The sequence below is a fragment of the Taurulus bubalis genome (assembly GCF_910589615.1).
Source record: "Taurulus bubalis genome assembly, chromosome: 13".
NCBI lineage: Eukaryota > Metazoa > Chordata > Actinopteri > Perciformes > Cottidae > Taurulus > Taurulus bubalis.
In genome coordinates, this window is record NC_136601.1 from 20,029,887 (window position 1) to 20,047,090 (window position 17,204).

Sequence of the window (17,204 nt, forward strand, 5' to 3'; positions counted from 1 at the left end):
AAGCTAATTTGTGAAGGATTAAAGAGCTGTCCTGCAGTAAGATATTGTTTTCCAAATTCACTATATAATCTACTTAATGAGATAAGAACAGACGTCTCAGAGGTGCCAGGTAGTTGTTTTGGACACACTGGGTGCATCGGCTCCCTCATCATAAGAATAGGACAGCAATTAATTGTCCTTTCGCGCAACTGCTCCAGATAGTAATAATAATCATAGCTTGACCAATTATAACCACCAGACCAGATTTCTCCTCATGCCAGAGTGATGTGCACAGGGCTGAACATGGGCAGAGTATGGAGGGGGTGTTACGGACGGATGGATTGTGTTTTCGGGTTGTCTGTCCTTGCATCCGTCCTTGTGAACGCGATGTCAGGCGAATTTCTTCAAATGTGGCACAAATGTCTACTTGGAATCAAGGATGAACTGATTAGAAAGGCCCTGTTTTGACCACCAAAAGCCCGCAACACATCCCAGGTAGCTAAAAAGACCTGGCCCAGATCCGGCTTAAGCTCAGCACGCCGGAAGAAACACGTCGGCCCGCGTCCGGTTGCTGATTCGGCATGAATGACACCCCAGAATCGGGCCGATTCCGGCGGCCGACACGGCCGTCACTCAAAACTAACCGGGGCCAGCAAAACTATCAAAGAGCAACGTGTAACCAGTCAAATTCCATGTATCTTTACACACACATGGCCAATAAAGCTGATTCTGATAAGAATGTGTGTCTGTGAGTTTTGAGTTTCTGCACCTGCCGTTCCCCGGCTGGTTGCCGATAAACCCGGCTGCCATGTCTCGGCTAGTTTAGGCCCGCTTCTATAATGCCAGAACTGGTCCAGATTCGCCAGCCATCAATGGGCCAGAACCTGTTTCAGTGCTGGTTGCCGAAAAACCCGGTTGCCATGTCTCAGCGAGAATAGGCCCATGTCCGTAACAGCTACATCTGGGCCAGATATGGCAACAATGAACTGGGCCAAAGCTGGCTCACATTCGGCCGCATCGAGCCGGATCACAGCCCAGTCAGCTACTGGCTACCTGGGATTTTTTGGGATTCTGTCAAATGGGCTAAAATTATTAAGTCATGACATTTTGGGCAAACGTGAACGTAAACTACAAACATGACTGGTCGGTACATGGAAACCATACAGCGTTTTCCAGCCTGTCCAAAGGAAACGACGTGTATGGAACGGACACACTGTGTCTCAGTGGTAGAGCAGGGTCGTCCTTCAATCACAGGTGCGGCGGTTTGATCCCCGGCTCCACTAGTCCATGTCGATGTGTCCTTGGGCAAGACACTTCACCCCCAAATTGCCCCCTCGGGGTGTTCCTGCGGTGTGTGAATGTCGCATGAATGATTAGATAGTCCTGATGGGCATGGCAGTGTGTGAATGGCTGAATGATGGCATGTAGTGTTAAAGCGCTTTGAGTGGTCGGAAGACTAGAAAAGAGATAAACAAGTCCAGTCCATTTAGCGTTTACTCTTAAACAATGTGTTTATATCAGCGCTAATGTCCGCTGCAATCATGAGCATGTCCAGCTGACAAGTAGCCCGACAGCGTTGCTCCCAAGGCCAAGGAGCACATTATTAAGTGACTCCATTAGTTTGTGTAGTTCCAGGTTATGTCTGAGAAAGCTCTGTTCACAGCCAGCAGATGGTCCATGGTTTCAGGGTTTAGGGCAGCATTAGCGGCTCTGTCCTGTCCTGCTTTTTATTAGATTTGGGGAAGTCTAACAGAGCACATCATCATCTGAGCCTTTTCTCTTGTATCGTTAAAAGTGAAATCATATATATATATTTTTTACAAGGAAGCTAAGCAGCCAGACAGAAAACTAAACCCGATTCTTAAATGTTTTCCTTACATGTATTATAGGTAGCTCTAGTGGCAATACAAGAAAACCACTTTATTTCCATGTCTTCCACGTGGTTCAGCGATCGGTGAATTTAACTGGAGCTCGCTAAAGTTGACCCTTTGTCTCTTTCAATCGAGAGGTCATGCTTTTGTCTGCCAGTGTCGGAAATCAAGAACCCATTGTTTTCGAAAGTCTGCCAGCATAAACGTTGTAGGCTGCGAATGTGTCGTCTGTGACCGAGGGCCGGGAGGCGGGGTTTAAAGGAAACGCTATCGTCCGCTTACTCTCTGTGCTCCATGGATGCGAAAGATCAACAGAGGAGCCGGACAATTTTGATCTGTTTTGCTCTTTTCGCTTAATGCACCACTGAGAAACTTTTATAGGAATGAACGGGGTGCCGCCTCCAACTCTGTGTCCAGTTTATTAGTACACATCCCTGTGCCTGGAGGCCATCAAACTTTTCAACTCCTCCTGAGTCGGACGACTGGCCCTTGGACTTATTTCACCCTGCCGGCAGCTATAACCCAATTATTCATGTATTCATATCCAAACTGTGCGATACTGACTTCACTGTAAAATTCCTTTTGCAATAATTCAACTGTGCAATACTCTGATTTACTCTGGCGTTAATACTGCATTTATACTGTATAATTTAAGTAATATTCATATTCATACCATTCCTGCATTTTAAACACTTATACATAGATCCCACTTACGCTCATATTATCTACACAACTATTTTATCTTGTGGTAACCATATTTTCACATATTTCCTATTTGTATAACTTTTTACATATTTTTTGTTGTTATATATTGTGGTGCAATGCACACATTTTGCACACTGATCTCTATTTTATTTAATAACGCATCTATGTTTATATATAAATGAGCCTATTTGTATGCTATCACAATCACAAGCTATCACAATTAATGAATTCTCCCCCTGGGATCAATAAAGTATTTCTGATGTGATTTACAGGCATAGCGGCGGTAACCTGAGGAGGAGGGGATTATCGAACAGTCGCTAAATTCCCTCTCTGTGTTCCTCCCGCAGACACTTCCTGTTCAAGCAGGGCTCTGGGTCGTCGGCTCTGCTCTCCGGGGCGGGGCAGGGTTACCCGCTAACCTCCGGGACAGTGTACTCCCCTCCGCCCCGGCCTCTCCCGCGGAGCAGCGTGACCCGACCGCTGTTCACCTTCAACAAGCCTCACCGCTGCTGCAACTGGAAGTGCACGGCCCTGTCTGCGTCGCTCCTCACGCTCACCTTGGCCCTGCTGCTCACCTACGTCATCGGTGAGTCACGGCCGCCATCGAGCACGCCGCCACACGTAGCTGCAGATTTGCTTTCGTTTGCTATGCTTTCACTTTTTTATATCGACATTTTAAAAACAGTTGGCTAGAGGGGGGGGGGAGTGAATTGGGAGGATTGTCAAGACACTGACTAATTCATTAAAAAAGAATCACTAAAATATACGGAGACAAACAGGGATTTTTGCACACAAATGTTCTTCAAAGGGTAAAAAATACAGAAACAAAAAAAAACACAGTAGAGGAGAGAAGATCGATGTGGATCAAAGCGGGACTTCTGAAAATGTATTACTACTATTATTCTGAAGGAGGTGGCTTTAAACACAGCGGGTCATGTATTCTAAACGTGATCCTCTGTAGGAAAGACTGAATTGTAAATTAGCTATCCTGGACTAGAGTGCACAAATCTGGCCATTATTCCGAGATGAATACACACATCCAGGAAAGCACTAACTCATTCATTGTTTTTCAGTCTGGCTCACACACCCACAGATACACAAACACACACCTTATTATTTTTCTACCTTTATTTCCCCCTTGTTACTTGTATTTGTTAATCTATCCAATTCATGACCTGGTTGTCCGTGCCTTTTTTTAAATGTTTTTTTTTTGTATTTGTTTCTTTAATATTGACCTTTATCTCATTTGATCACAATGCACATTAGCAGCAGTGTAAAGGAGGGTGCAGACTTCCTCCACTCCTGACTTCTACTGCCGACACATTGTGCTCACGAACACGGAGGAAGTCCGGCTTTTAGGAGTCGTACTAATTCAGCAACTCGGATCTTTTAATTCAAGAAAGTTTCAGGGGTTGTTCCGCATGCTGGACGATCATCAGCAGAGTCCATCAAAGTCAAATACCCAATTTCTTCATTGATCCTCTCCGATTGCGCCATCGTCAACCTTGGCCCCGAACCTCCGCCTCAGCACATCGTCTTCCCTCCCGGCCAGATATCCCAACCCTACACCCGGCCGGCTAATTCCCCTCCTATGGCGGTGCTCAAGGTCACGGCGGAGCCGGCGGGTGGGGGGGTTCGCATTAATCACACGCGAACACGCATCACAGACAGACATCACACACGCACACTGACGAATCCATGCAGATTAATCCCCCAGCTGAACCGCGCTATTCCATTAATGTCCCGGCCCCGGTAATTAGTGCATTAGTGAGGAGTGTGAGCGATGACTCGGAGGCGACATCACCTTTTAATTGGTGTCATGCTCCACTCCTGCTTGGCGATGATCGATCTCCGTGTTGACCGCGTCAAGACGTATGGGATGTATAAGCGCAGATGATGAGTTAGCCCGGTACATCAAAGATATCCAAATAGCAAGATTAAAGTGGCCGTGGACTTAATGTCTTTGTCTAAGGGGAGAGGTTGAGACACAAGCCACCAGATGATTAGGTTCCCTCATTACATAATGGCTCAGTCATTTTAACGAATTCATTAACATGCACTTACTGGATGAGATGGAGAAAAAAATCGTTCTCCCCTGTAGTTTTGCTCTTTTTCATCTTCATCAAATAACAGCCATGCTGATTTTTTATTGATTTTGAGACTCTCATTAAATCAGGTTCTCATTGAATATTAATTCTTACCATCATAGTCATTATAATAAGAAACAGAATTCATTATCTTATTCAAGCAGTGTTCAAAATATGATAATGGTTAATCCTTTATTCCAAATATAATCAGCTCCTGCAGGTTACTCTGCTGAACCTTGCCAGGCAGTTGTTAATTATGACTACTTTCCCACTGAGCAAGGAGCTCGGCAAATAACAATACGTTTCTTGTTTCATTTTATATTTATTATTCATGTATATCCTATTTCCTGTTTTTGATTTGACCTTCAACAGATAATTAAAAATTTCAGGCTCAAATACAAACTATTCTTTTATTTCCAGCTTTTTCTTGAATTTTCTTTGGCTTATGCAAATATCTTCAGCGTTTTGAAGTGTTGGTCAGACATGACTATTTTCTCACATTTAAGGACAAAATGATTAATGGATTAATCTAAAAAATGATGGATGGACTGTCAAATAGCAAAAAAAAGTCACTATTATTTCCATTAACAGCCGCAACTTGTAAGTAGTTAACTTTTGGTGAGTATTATCTGTCGGCGTGATACTGCGGATGGCGCTTCCTGAATTAAGACATATGCAACATAAAAAAAAAGGAAGACATATTCCTTTACAGTCGTGCCAAGCTGGAGGCCGACGTTTCAGAATGCCGGAGATGGATCTCCTCCTTTGGAGAAAATCGTGATAGAGCAGCTGTTACAATTGGCTGAGTCTTCATCTCTTCTCCCGACGCTCAGCCAAACTTTACACTTCTCGCCGCACTCGTCCGTGGCCCGGCGCGTAACGGAGCTCTCCGGTGCGAAGTGGAGGTGCGCCGAGACCGGTATCGTGTAGCGGCGAGGTCATCGCTCAACAAACACATCTGACTTTGATGATTATAATTTTTTGACCGTTTGGGACCCACCTCAGATCACTGCCGGAACCTATTATGCTTTTTGTGCAAGTTACGTGTTCATTAGCTTGGTGGCAAATGATGAGGTAATAATATTGTGTCTCAAATTAAGGTTTCCAATTAGCAGAATAATAGGAAGATGCGTGATTGCAGAGATAATGCTGTGCCTAAGTGATTGCAGCGCACTGTATGCCCCCTGCTGTGATTAGCTAAGGCAGGCCTCCTCTCTGTCTTTACTGCCCTCTTTCCTCTCCTCCCATACCCCCCTGGTGCTGCGGGGCCTGCGAATAGCTTTGTTAATTTGTTTATCTCCCAACGTACCCCTCCCTCCTGCAGTCGTGGCTTGTTATTAAGCACAACACGGCCATCAGATATGAGCAGCAGGCATTATGAGAGCGAACGGGGCATTTAAGGAGAGATAGAGGACAGATTAAGATTGCATCTGTAATCTTGAAGAATATTGCTACTGACAAACTCTTCCAGTAACATAATTTTACTATTCTAAGCCTCATTTGAGTTCTGCCTCCGTAAAAAAAGAAGAAAAAGACGACCTATCTACTATTGCTCTATCATGTTGTCAAAAAAAAGAAGAAAAATTAGCTAATTAGAGTATTTTCTGCATTAATGAATGTCTTGCTGTTTTAAACAGTTACAACCCCGGGTTGTTGAATCAAATATGAGGAGAGGGCGGGATGTGTCAGTTATGAAAGATAATCATCTCTATGGCAACAGAGAGAAGCTTCTGATCTGCATTAAAATGAGCAAACCTAGAAGCACCCTGCAATCAAATAATCATCTCCAAATCACACGTGCACACACAGCGACACATTGTACACTTCATTTTTTATTTATTTTAATTTTTTTGCAACAACAAAGACACAGGAATGACATACGCATATGAAGGTAGAAGCGGATTCCGCAATAACAATCTCTCCATTTCATATATAATAGTGAAATGGAGAGATTAACCGTCAACGTGCAAGGAGAGGAAGATGTAAGCTAAGATCTTCTTTATAGTTCTGTTGTGCAATACGTGCTGCTTCAGGGGTCCTGGCGGTTCCATAAAGAACCAAATGAGTCGTTAGTGGCTTTAAGTTCATTACTTTCACGCTATTTCTTTCAGTAAATCTGCTCTCACAGTTTGATGGCAATTCAAAGCATCTGCCTTAAAAGTTGGCCATTATTCACAGGGGGTCAAACGGAGTACACTCCCTCCGACCGAACACACAAGCCGAACGGAAAAGCGTGTGTTCATTAGAGGCACGATGATGATCGTCTCCATTATCAATAAATCAGCGGATTGTTTTGGTCCCTCGGAGCCTGAGGTGACGCCTTCAAGTGTCTTGTTGTGTTCAACAAACAGTCAAAATCCAAAGACGTTGAGTTCACAAGATTATAAGAGAAAACAGCACATTGGAAGCAAAATAGTTGGGTTTTTTTTTGCTCGCCGAATTACAGCAATAATTCTCTGATTATAAAAATAATTACATTTATTTTCTGTCAACCCGCTAATTGATTAATTAGGCAATTGTTTTCAGTTTGAATGTTTATGTACTGTGTAGCCGACAATAAACCTGAAATGATTTGACCCATTAGTGAATTGGCACAAATGAATTGATCCATGGACGAAGGATGAACCTTTGTGATTGCTTGCCAATGTGAGTAATTGTGACAATGTGATAATTTACTGTTTTATCTCATTGTAAATTGAACAGCTTTTGGTTTTGGTCCGTTTGTTGGACAAAACAGGCATTTTACGTTTCGGACTATATATGATCAATCTATTAATCAACTGATTAGGAATCTTAAATAACAGACTGTGTGCTTGGTGGCTGGAACGTGAATAACGTTGCTTAAGCCGCTCCCTCTTGATCTGGATTTCTCCTCCAAACGTCCTAGCCAGCCTGGTCTGTCTCAGTGCTCCGCTCTGATTATAGCTTATAATGAATTAAGTGCTTGTTCTATTCTATGGTGCTGACCACGCCAGCTAACAAGTTGAAAAATTACAACTGGGATCGCAGTAGCACATTAAGTCAACGGTACATTACGTCAAGAAGGCGTTCTCTCCGAAACAATCACATTTAACAACAATGTGTACGACTATGAGGATCTTAGGAGACCTCGGAGTATTATTATTAGACAGGATTCTTTTTTATTTTTATTTTAGCCCTTCTTCTCACAGAAACACTGAGAGACACACAACCGCAGATCTACACAAGGCCTCGTCTTATTCCGTGCTCGAAGACAATTAACCACTAAAATGCTAAAGCCAAGGGTGGCGAGAAAAGCTAACGTTGACAAATAATATAAAATAAGCCACCTACAGCTGTTGTATAATTTTTGGGAGAGCCATGTGTGACCGCAGAGAGCAACGTGATGGGAAACATAATAATCTTTCACCCTTTCAGCTGCTGCATTCACACAAGAGGTTGTGGTGTAAACATGGCGTTTGCTCCAGCCTGCTGTCGCTATCGCTGTGCTAATGTGAGCCCAACAGAGTGCACCTATGGGCTACTGGCAGTGATGTATATTATAAACAATCTTGTCAATCCTTAACCACATTGTGAGGTGGTCAAATGACAAAAATATATATTAAGGAAAAGCAGTGATAGGAGCAGCATACTTTTAATGGAAACTTCAAAGTATACATTTGAATTGCTTTGGCTCTTAAAGCAAAAATAAGGAGAATATTAGTGGAACAGCCGTAAGCTGTAGGTGGCCATCAAAAGACTTATGCTAAATTGGGTTTGTTTTCTCCACAGTTCCAGGTTTATAAGTAATTCATGTACATAAATTAACAACAGCTGAACATTTTAATAGGTGTTTGACTGAATTAGGAACCAAGAACAGAAAGAAAATGGCTGCACTCTTTCTGCTGGAACCCCCTTGTTAGGATGCAATTGGTTCGGTCCGCACCCCGCGCAAAGGTTTGATTTGACTGTGCGTATTCCATGCCGTATTTAGCTCGTGTTTGCCGCGGCGATGTTGCATTACAGTCAACCCAAATTTAAGGCAGCTAGTTAGCAGGAAAAGAGAGGAAGAAGAAGGAAAAGAGAAACAAAAGAGAGGAACGTTTCTGTCAAAGGAAAGGTGAGATATTAGCTAAACTGTGTAATAATATCTGCTTTCATTTAAGCCAAGCACCGATAACGGTCACAGCTCTAATCTGCTTGTTTTGTTGGCTGTGGACATTCGTTTGGACTGGGATTGGATCTATTTATGAGATCCAGACAGAAATAGTGATGGGTATCGTTTGGGTTTTTTCCGATACCGGTGCTAAACCAATGCTTTTAAAACGATACCGGTGCCTAAACGGTGCCTGAACCGATACTTTTTTATTGCCAATTTTTTTTCTTCAAATTGAACAATATTATTAACTGTTTAAAGTATACTATAGATATAAATAAATAAATACATACAAAACACGCTTCAAACTACAGCTTCAAACCTTTTAACTTCAAACTATAAAAATATATATTTAAAAAAAGAACAGACACAAGCATCATGGCCTGATGGGACCGTGTGCAACAGAACTCAGACACTGTTGGATCCTAAAACTGCTGCTTTACTGGACTACACGTCATCATTAATATCAACTGGAGAGATTTGTTCCATCAAGCCGAGGACGGACGTTCAAAAGCTCGTGCTCGTGTCTGCAGCGATCTCTGTGTGCGCGCACTGTGTGTGTGTGTGAGCGCTGGAAGCCCCACCCCCTCAAGCCCCGCTCTGCATGCAGGCAGACAGAGAGCAGAGCAGCGAGTGTGCTCTGATCCGCGCTATTTTAATAATCGTTTTTAGCGTGCGGGCACCGCGCTACCTTTTAGTGTCTATATACCGTGCAACTTTACAGAGTAGTGTAAAAAAAAAAGTATTTAAATCGGCTCAGGCACCGGAAGGAAGCACCGAAATCTGCGTTGCTTTTCGGTCCGGTAGGTACCGGACGTGTTGGTGTTCTCGGTACCCAACCCTAGACAGAAAGCCCAAGCAGTTTTAGAAAGTAAAAAAAAAAGAGGGCAAACTAAATTAACAATTAGTTTTTAATTACTTCTAAATATAGCCAAGAAGAGGCCTTGAATTTGTTGTGTGTGTGGGGGTGACTGAGGGAAACGATTGTGACTGGTGATCGGTGCTTCATCACACTGGCTCTCACAAAGTTAATCTACGTTTACTGCCTGGTCGCTTGACTGAACCTGGCTCTCAACGTGCATAACTAGCAGCTGTTATGTGGACGGGAGAGCGGCTTCCTGAGGAATGTAGCTGGTGTCTGCCCAAAGAGTTGCTAGATTTGTTGCACAGGGTCTTTTATATATATATATATATATATATATATATATATATATATATATATATATATATATATTTACATTTACTGTATATCTATAAAAGCCCTCAAGGGCTCTGAAAAGTTTTTCCAAATCTTGTGACAAAGTAGCAAACACTGGAGAAGAGCAGAGGAGTGTGGAGTTGAGGGCGGATGGATGCTGAGTTTTTTTTAGCAGTACATGTTTACAAAAAAAGCGATGCTATTATCAGATGGTATGTCCACTTTAGGCGATGTATATAATGCGAGGAAAAACTTGGATGCATTACCACGCAGAGGGCAGCGGCGGGTCCCCTGCCATTTGAGGCAGTTGATATTTTATAATGGAACACAATGCGCCTAGATCCTGTCTCAGACGTATACTTGACTCACAGTAGATTTAGAATCATCGCAGAATCAAAAAACAATTCCAAGACTCGGTCAGATATTTTTGACTCACCGTGGGAAAAGCTATAATAAATAAATAAAAATTAGCTTATTGATGGATGACTTCCATTTCGACGCTGCAGGTTCAGGGAGCTGGTGCCGTGCATGCCGGCTCACTGTCACTCTGTCATGGCCTACTGGGACACTTGAATAGATCGGAGCCGTCATTATTGTTAGTAACCTCTACTTTCCTGCAATGATGTGTCAAAATGTCTGCAATGGAAAAAGGCCTGTCGTCTTGGTGACAAGTGAACAAAAACTATGCATCACTTAGAGTATCAGAATTATTTTTGTCCCCTTGACAAGACAACGACCGGCTTCCTCGATCCGTCGATTAGAAAACATATTCCTGGCCGTTGTGGGTCCCTAAGAGGGCTGTTTTGGATTGAGGCCGCTGTTGTCACGAGGTAGTGGCGGTTTAACCACAGGTCTTACTGGAGACAAGTGTACTTGGTCTCTCAGTATATATTGTCATATTCCTCACTCCGACTGTCAAACATAAGGGCTTCTTTGGACCGAGGCTGGTAATGATCCAGCTCTGCTTCCTCACTTGCCATATAGCCAGCGAGCTCTGTCCATCTTCAGCATCAGTGCTCCTGGCTCTCGTTGCAGTGTTTCAGTAAACACACAGATACTATAGCAACTTCCCTGGGAATAGAGGTGGAAAAACATTGCTACATGTTATATATATATTGATGGTTACAGTGTTTTTTCTTCTTCTTCCTTTTAGCTAAAAGTACCCACAGTAAATCAGGGCTTTGCTGCTGTAGCTATTATGAACATTTCAACTACAGAGTATCCAAAATAGTACAGTATTTCATATTTTATCAAACTCGTTTTTTCAAAAGTTTCAGATTCGGTTCTTTATGTGCGAAGTAATTAAGGAAGAGTCCCAACAGAAAGACGGGGTGCAGGGAACAAAGAAGCGAAGCCTTTTTCAACAAAGCTATGCGGAAGAAAAGACATGCCCAAAATACAAGGACGGTCCCAAGTCGACAGTAAATTGGAAAAAGCTTGAAATGTGCTGATTCACTTCGCTGAAGATCTTCCACTTTTATTCAGTCTGAGCTGTGCCCCGAGTGCAATCAGTCAGCACAGTCTGCAGGCCATCGCACACATACTGTACTTTGTGATGGCTGCACTGAGTACCAAGAAATGCTTCACGAGATTTCTCAAACATTTAGCGTCATCAGTCCCTGAAGCTATGCGGTAGGCGGTAAAGAGCACAATCCAATGAATGCAACATTGTGGAAACTACCAGGCTGAGATGATAATAGCCTCGATGGACAGAAGCCGGATTGCAGTGTGGTGTGATCCCGGGCGGGAGGCCGTAGATTTTCTATGGAGGGAGAGTCCGAATGGCAGCTGAATCTGGCGATGGCTGTCCGCAGAAAGCCACCTGAAGGTTCTCGGAGCGGGTGGTTGTCTGGTTTGACTGGGATCAACGGCGGCCCTCTTTCTTGTGCAGCTCTCTCAAGGAGGGCAACTGGCAACCAATTATCTACACAGGAGCAATGCTGAGCGGGTAAGATTGGCTGCTGCAACCTGTTTCCAGTCGCGTCTGGGAACTGTAACCCTTTCTATTCGGAGCTCAGCACAGTTGAGTCGGACACACAAAAAAAGAAAAGGCTGTCAGGACTCAATCACAGTGCGGTGGCGTGTTTTTTTTTCTTCTTTATTCTCTTTGTCTTAACAGATTTTTTTAATCTGTTCCATAATTATGGCTCACACTGAGAGGGCTTTCACCTTGACTCACTATGTGTGTGCACTTGTACACATATGTGTGTGTGTGTGTGTGTGTGCACTCTCCACGCAAGGGCTCATTATTTTCAGTTTCTAGTTTTTAAAATGTTTTTTTTTTGCCAGATTATTAAAAGCATTGTTTTAATTTTGTTTCATGTTTGCTGCGTAACCAGCAACACATTAGTGTTTCGTCTTCATTTTTCTCTTCACTTTCTATTCACGGAAGCCTTTTCCTGATCTTGTTTACTGTAAACCGGGGTGTTGTTCAGTGTTATTGCAGAAAAGAAAACAACATATTTCGGGTGCATGAGGACAGAAATTGATGGTGAAAAAAAACAACTGTTCTGCTCCTTTGACAAAATGTTGGTAGAAAATCTGTAAAAAAAAAAAAACACAACAACAAACGGTGCCCCTTACATGCCTGTGTGTGTGTGTAAGCGTGTGTGTACGTACATGAAAGTGTGTGGGTACCTTTGTGATTGAGACTGTGTGTGTGTGTGTGTGTGTGTGTGTGTCCTCCTCACCCCCAGCCATGCTGCTTCATGCCTCATTGGGGTCTGTATTGATTGGTCCAGCTTCTCTTTGTTTTCGGTCCTCTATTTTGGTCGTCTGATTCAACTCTAAGAAACCCGCTGGCCTTTGCTAAAACTGCCCTAACAGCGGCAGGAGCCTTTGGTAAAATTGCTTTAAATGGCTAGACTTGGTCAGAAAGCTCTGAATAGCGAGCGAGCCCTTTTGGTAAAATGTCTCCAGAAGGTCAGAGAGGATGCAATGAAAATAGCCTCAATAGCTCCGGTAGTTCAACAGGCAAGTACATGCTCTCAATCCGCGTGCACGTGGACGTGCACGTCAACTCAGACACATATTTCTCATCCCCTCTATGACACAAACACAGCGACACGCCCAATCTCACTCACACACACACAAAACACACGGAGACGGAGTATATGTATGTGACTGAACGGCACCTTTGAGTCGCTGCTTCTTTTATTTTCTGCAGTTGTTTCAGCTCTCACTGCCGGAGGGGGATCTAACATGGCGCCGCTCCCCTCCTCATTTAACACTATTCTGTCTGTTGTAACATGAGTCAGCTTTCAGAAAAGGACCAGATCAGTAAGACAGCGAGTGGGAGACACAGAGAGAGAGAGAGAGAGGTGGTGGTGGTTTGGGGGGGTACTCTGACAGGAAGGGAGAGTGGGCGTGATTAGAAATGAAAGAACAACAGAGAGACGCAGGAAGCAGATCTGTGTACTTGGTGTACTGTCGCTACCGTGACTAACTAGACGACAGTGACGCCGAGTTTCGCTGGTAAATAAACACCCGGATACACAGCAAATCTCATCACTCAAAGAAGTGTGTCACCACCTCCGCTCTGCCTTTATCCCTCTGTCTGTCATTTCATCCCATTTTCATCCAAACAGGACTTCCCGTCTCCAGATTAGCAAGGTCACACTGACGGCCGGTCCGGAGGTTTTACACCAGACGAGACATTGTGCAGTGCGCCCGCCGCTCACACACACACACACACACACAAACACAAGCAAATGTCAGCAGACTCGCACTCGCGCACACAAACACGCGCACGTAAACAGTGATGACAGTGGTATTAGTAGCTTTCAAGGGGGTTTGTGGAGGGCAGTAAGAAAAACACTTTAGCGCCTCTTGTCTGTCAGAGGGGAGCGAGGGCCGACGTGGAGAAAAAAGGCGGGAGGGCAGACGCTCTCAGCCGCTAGTCTAACGCTGACTTAGACACCGATTTGTTTCATTGTCTCTGAAGTCTCTCTCCTTCACTCCCCTTCACACTTGTTTGCCCCATTTGTCTCTCTCCTCCTTTTTTTTTTGACTACCTTCTCTCCACCTTCCTGCGTCTTTTTTTTTATTATCTCAATCTCTCTCCCTCCCCCTGCCCTTCCTCCCCTCTCTGCCTTTCTTTCACCCATCCCTCAGAAGTTGTGGCTTAGCTAGAGGCTGACACAGCCATGCAGAACTCGGGATGAGAAATCGCTCTCACTGTACATGCTAAACTCCACGCTAAATCGAATGACTGATGCTCTTGAAAGCGCTTGCTGCCGGGCTGTAGTCTTTGGTAGTCAGATGGAGTATAGTTGACGGGCTTTGCGATGTTGCATGAGCGAAGAGGACTTGGCAATCAAGCCGGGTTATGTTTCCGCTCGCACAAGGGTATTGATAAATCATTTTTAACCGACTGCGGTGCTACCTTGGCTGTAATAGCTATCGATAAGACAGTATATTCACAGTCAATCTCACCCATTGTGTCCCGCAGCCCACTGTTACAAACACCCGATAACGGCGTGCAGTGTAACGCAGGAATTTAACGGGAATGCACACACACACACGCGCACACACACACACACACAATTTCCTTTCTCCATCTCCTTCTCTTTCTCCCACCACGAGTGTGAAACCTAATCATCACTGGAGCCCGCAATCATTTCTATCTAATCTGGAGACCCACACATGCCTGACGACAACAATAGTGGCAGCAACTGCAGCGGCAACTGAAGGCTCGAGCTATCTCTGCTTCTACAACCTCCAAAAGTCACAGAAACCTGCCTATCTGGAGCGAGCATTAGAAAGAATTTAGTGACTCAGGGTCGCCATTTATTACAATCGCAGAAAGAAGGAGGAAGATACGGGTTGCCATCTGTACGCCTTTTGCATTCCAGCTGTTCGTGAACAAGAGGCGCAAATGGAGAGGCTGTTATCTCGGCGGGCCTTGCTAACTTCCTCCACAAATTTCCACCAACTCGGATCCTTCTGTTCTCCTATTTCTCCCCGTGGTAGATTAAGTAAGCCCGAGGAAGCCACATCAAACGCTCCTCTCTCCGACTACTTAACTGCCTCAGTCCCTCTCCCCTACGCCCCGCGCCGTTCTCCTCAGCCCGCCACGTCTTGAGCGCACATCTCTGCGGGGAAGCCGACAGCGAGGGTTCAGCACACAACCCCCTCGCAGCTGTGCCGTCCTATTACCTCCGGCAGTCATCTCATTGTCACACTGATCAATGATTCATGCGCGGCGAGAGCTTCGGCCTGTTCGCTCGCTGCACTGCTGCTCGCTGTCGCCATTCTGCTGCCGCCGCCGCTCCCATTATAATGACTGGACTCACTCGGAGTCTCTCTCTCTCTCTCTCTCTCTCTCTCTCTCCCTCTCCCTCTCCCCCCATGTGGGATGAGGGCTATGTGTGTTTTTTTGCAGGAGCGCCGGTGAGAAAGATGGACACTAGAGAGAGATGGATAGGCAGAAAGAAAAAAGAGAGTGAGGGTTCACGTTCACGCTGAGCGCATGCTGCTGGCATAACTGACCGCATGCTGTGTCGAAGCGCGTGTCCGTAGGAGTGTGTGTGCAGTTGGCCACTCGAAGGACCAAACATGTATGAAATCCTATGAACCAAGCAGTGAGTGGAACCGCTGATTCTTGAGGTCTATTTTTATTTATTTATTGCGACTGAACATTCTCATATTACATTTTTCTTTTAATGGTGTTCTGAATGTTCCCAATTATAGAAACACCCGGTGTACTGGTGGCCAAGTGGTCGAGACACGAGCCGCATAACTGCAAGGTCCCCAGTTTCACTTGGGGACTTGTTCGTTATACCCTCTTCCTTTCCTGTCGGTTTCGATATAACAATAAATATCTTTGTCTAAAAACAAGGAAACGTAGAAAAAACTAGAGCTTCCTGTGTATGTTAATGATACACTGCTATGTTATAAATCATCAGTTTTAATTATTCCAACTCTAAATACTACAATACCCATTATCCGTAGCCGCTGTTGCTAAGAAAGAAGCGAATCAGTGGCGAGAATCAGAGCTGCAGCAAATTCAGTGTTGTTGCATCTGGGAACGAAGCACCGTGTGCCAGAGGTGTTTAATTCATTTAAATCTAACCCAGTAGGAGACACAAAATCCACTTAACGGAGTCGGTCGACATTTTGGGAAATATGAATGTTGTTTTGTAAGTAACCTAGTTTTGGTACCTTCAGTATTTAAATTGTTCTGTTTGCATACTGCATGTTCTTCTCCAAAAAAATGACATTTGATTGCAAATATGCCGTTGTCTTTGAACCCATCAGCTATCGGCCTGCCGGCGGTTGAGCCTCTGGGGGCAAAAGGGGGCAAATATATATCCGAGGAACCGGTTTGTATTCGAGCCAAGACGTCCTTTGCTGTGCGCTTGTTTTTACGCTCCGATTAGCAATTTGAGATACAAGACCTGTACAGAAGCTAGACATGCTTGTACATTTGACCTTTTTTGAAACCAGTGGAACACTAACGCAGTTTCTCATTTGACATTTAGCTCACTGGCTTTTTTCCAGCAACTATATATCTCATGACAACAGTGACAACTCAGCGAAATCTTTGCGTTTACATATGAAAAGCAAATAAGTTATCCTCGAGTTAGGATTGTTTTAGATTATTCATTTTTTTGCCAATTCTTTTAAAAATAAACCTTCACCTTCAGCAGTTGCTCATCGTTTGCACTCATTCAACAGTTTCAAGCCTTGGAAGAACTCCAACTGCCTTCTACCCCCAGCTGTCGAATGAGACTATCGACTGCAGAATCCTGGACGTCCTTGTCCATAAGTACTCAGTTTTTTAAACACCCAGAATGAACTTGGTCAAGTGAAGAACAACAAACATGCCATCGCTGCTCTTAATATTGCAACGAGGACATCGGCTCCTCGAAAGCACAAGAGTATACACACAAACTTGCACTCCCCGCCACCACCCTCTCCTCATCACGCTCCCAGGTCCTTATCCCTCCTTGCTCCAGTGTGTGTGTGTGTGTGTGTGTGTGTGTGTGTGTGTGTGTGTGTGTGTGTGTGTGTGTGTTCGTGCTCTGTGGCCTTAGATGCTAAGTGTTCTAGCAAAAGGTCAACAGCCATAAAACAAGAGAGCTGGAGAGACCGACAGAGAGGCTGATGAGCAGGAGCAGGATAAGTAGGGGTCTGAGGGGCTTTTGAGGAGGGCTGGAGTGATGAGAAGGAGAAGTGAGGACTGTCGCTGCAGAGTCATTACTGGAGTGGCTAACACTTGGCTGACGTAGGTGTGGGGTGTGGGGTGC

The 17,204-nt window shown here is 44.4% G+C and overlaps 1 protein-coding gene across 1 annotated transcript in view; it reads left to right on the top strand.

Moving 5' to 3' along the window:
- Window positions 1-17,204, top strand: part of tenm1 (teneurin transmembrane protein 1) — a gene marked incomplete at both ends in the record, with an annotated part of 157,259 nt that overhangs the window by 46,020 nt on the left and 94,035 nt on the right. The window contains one exon of the mRNA XM_079228505.1: window positions 2,903-3,141. Coding sequence (XP_079084631.1) covers window positions 2,903-3,141 — 239 coding nt within the window. The remainder of the gene's footprint in view (window positions 1-2,902; window positions 3,142-17,204) is intronic.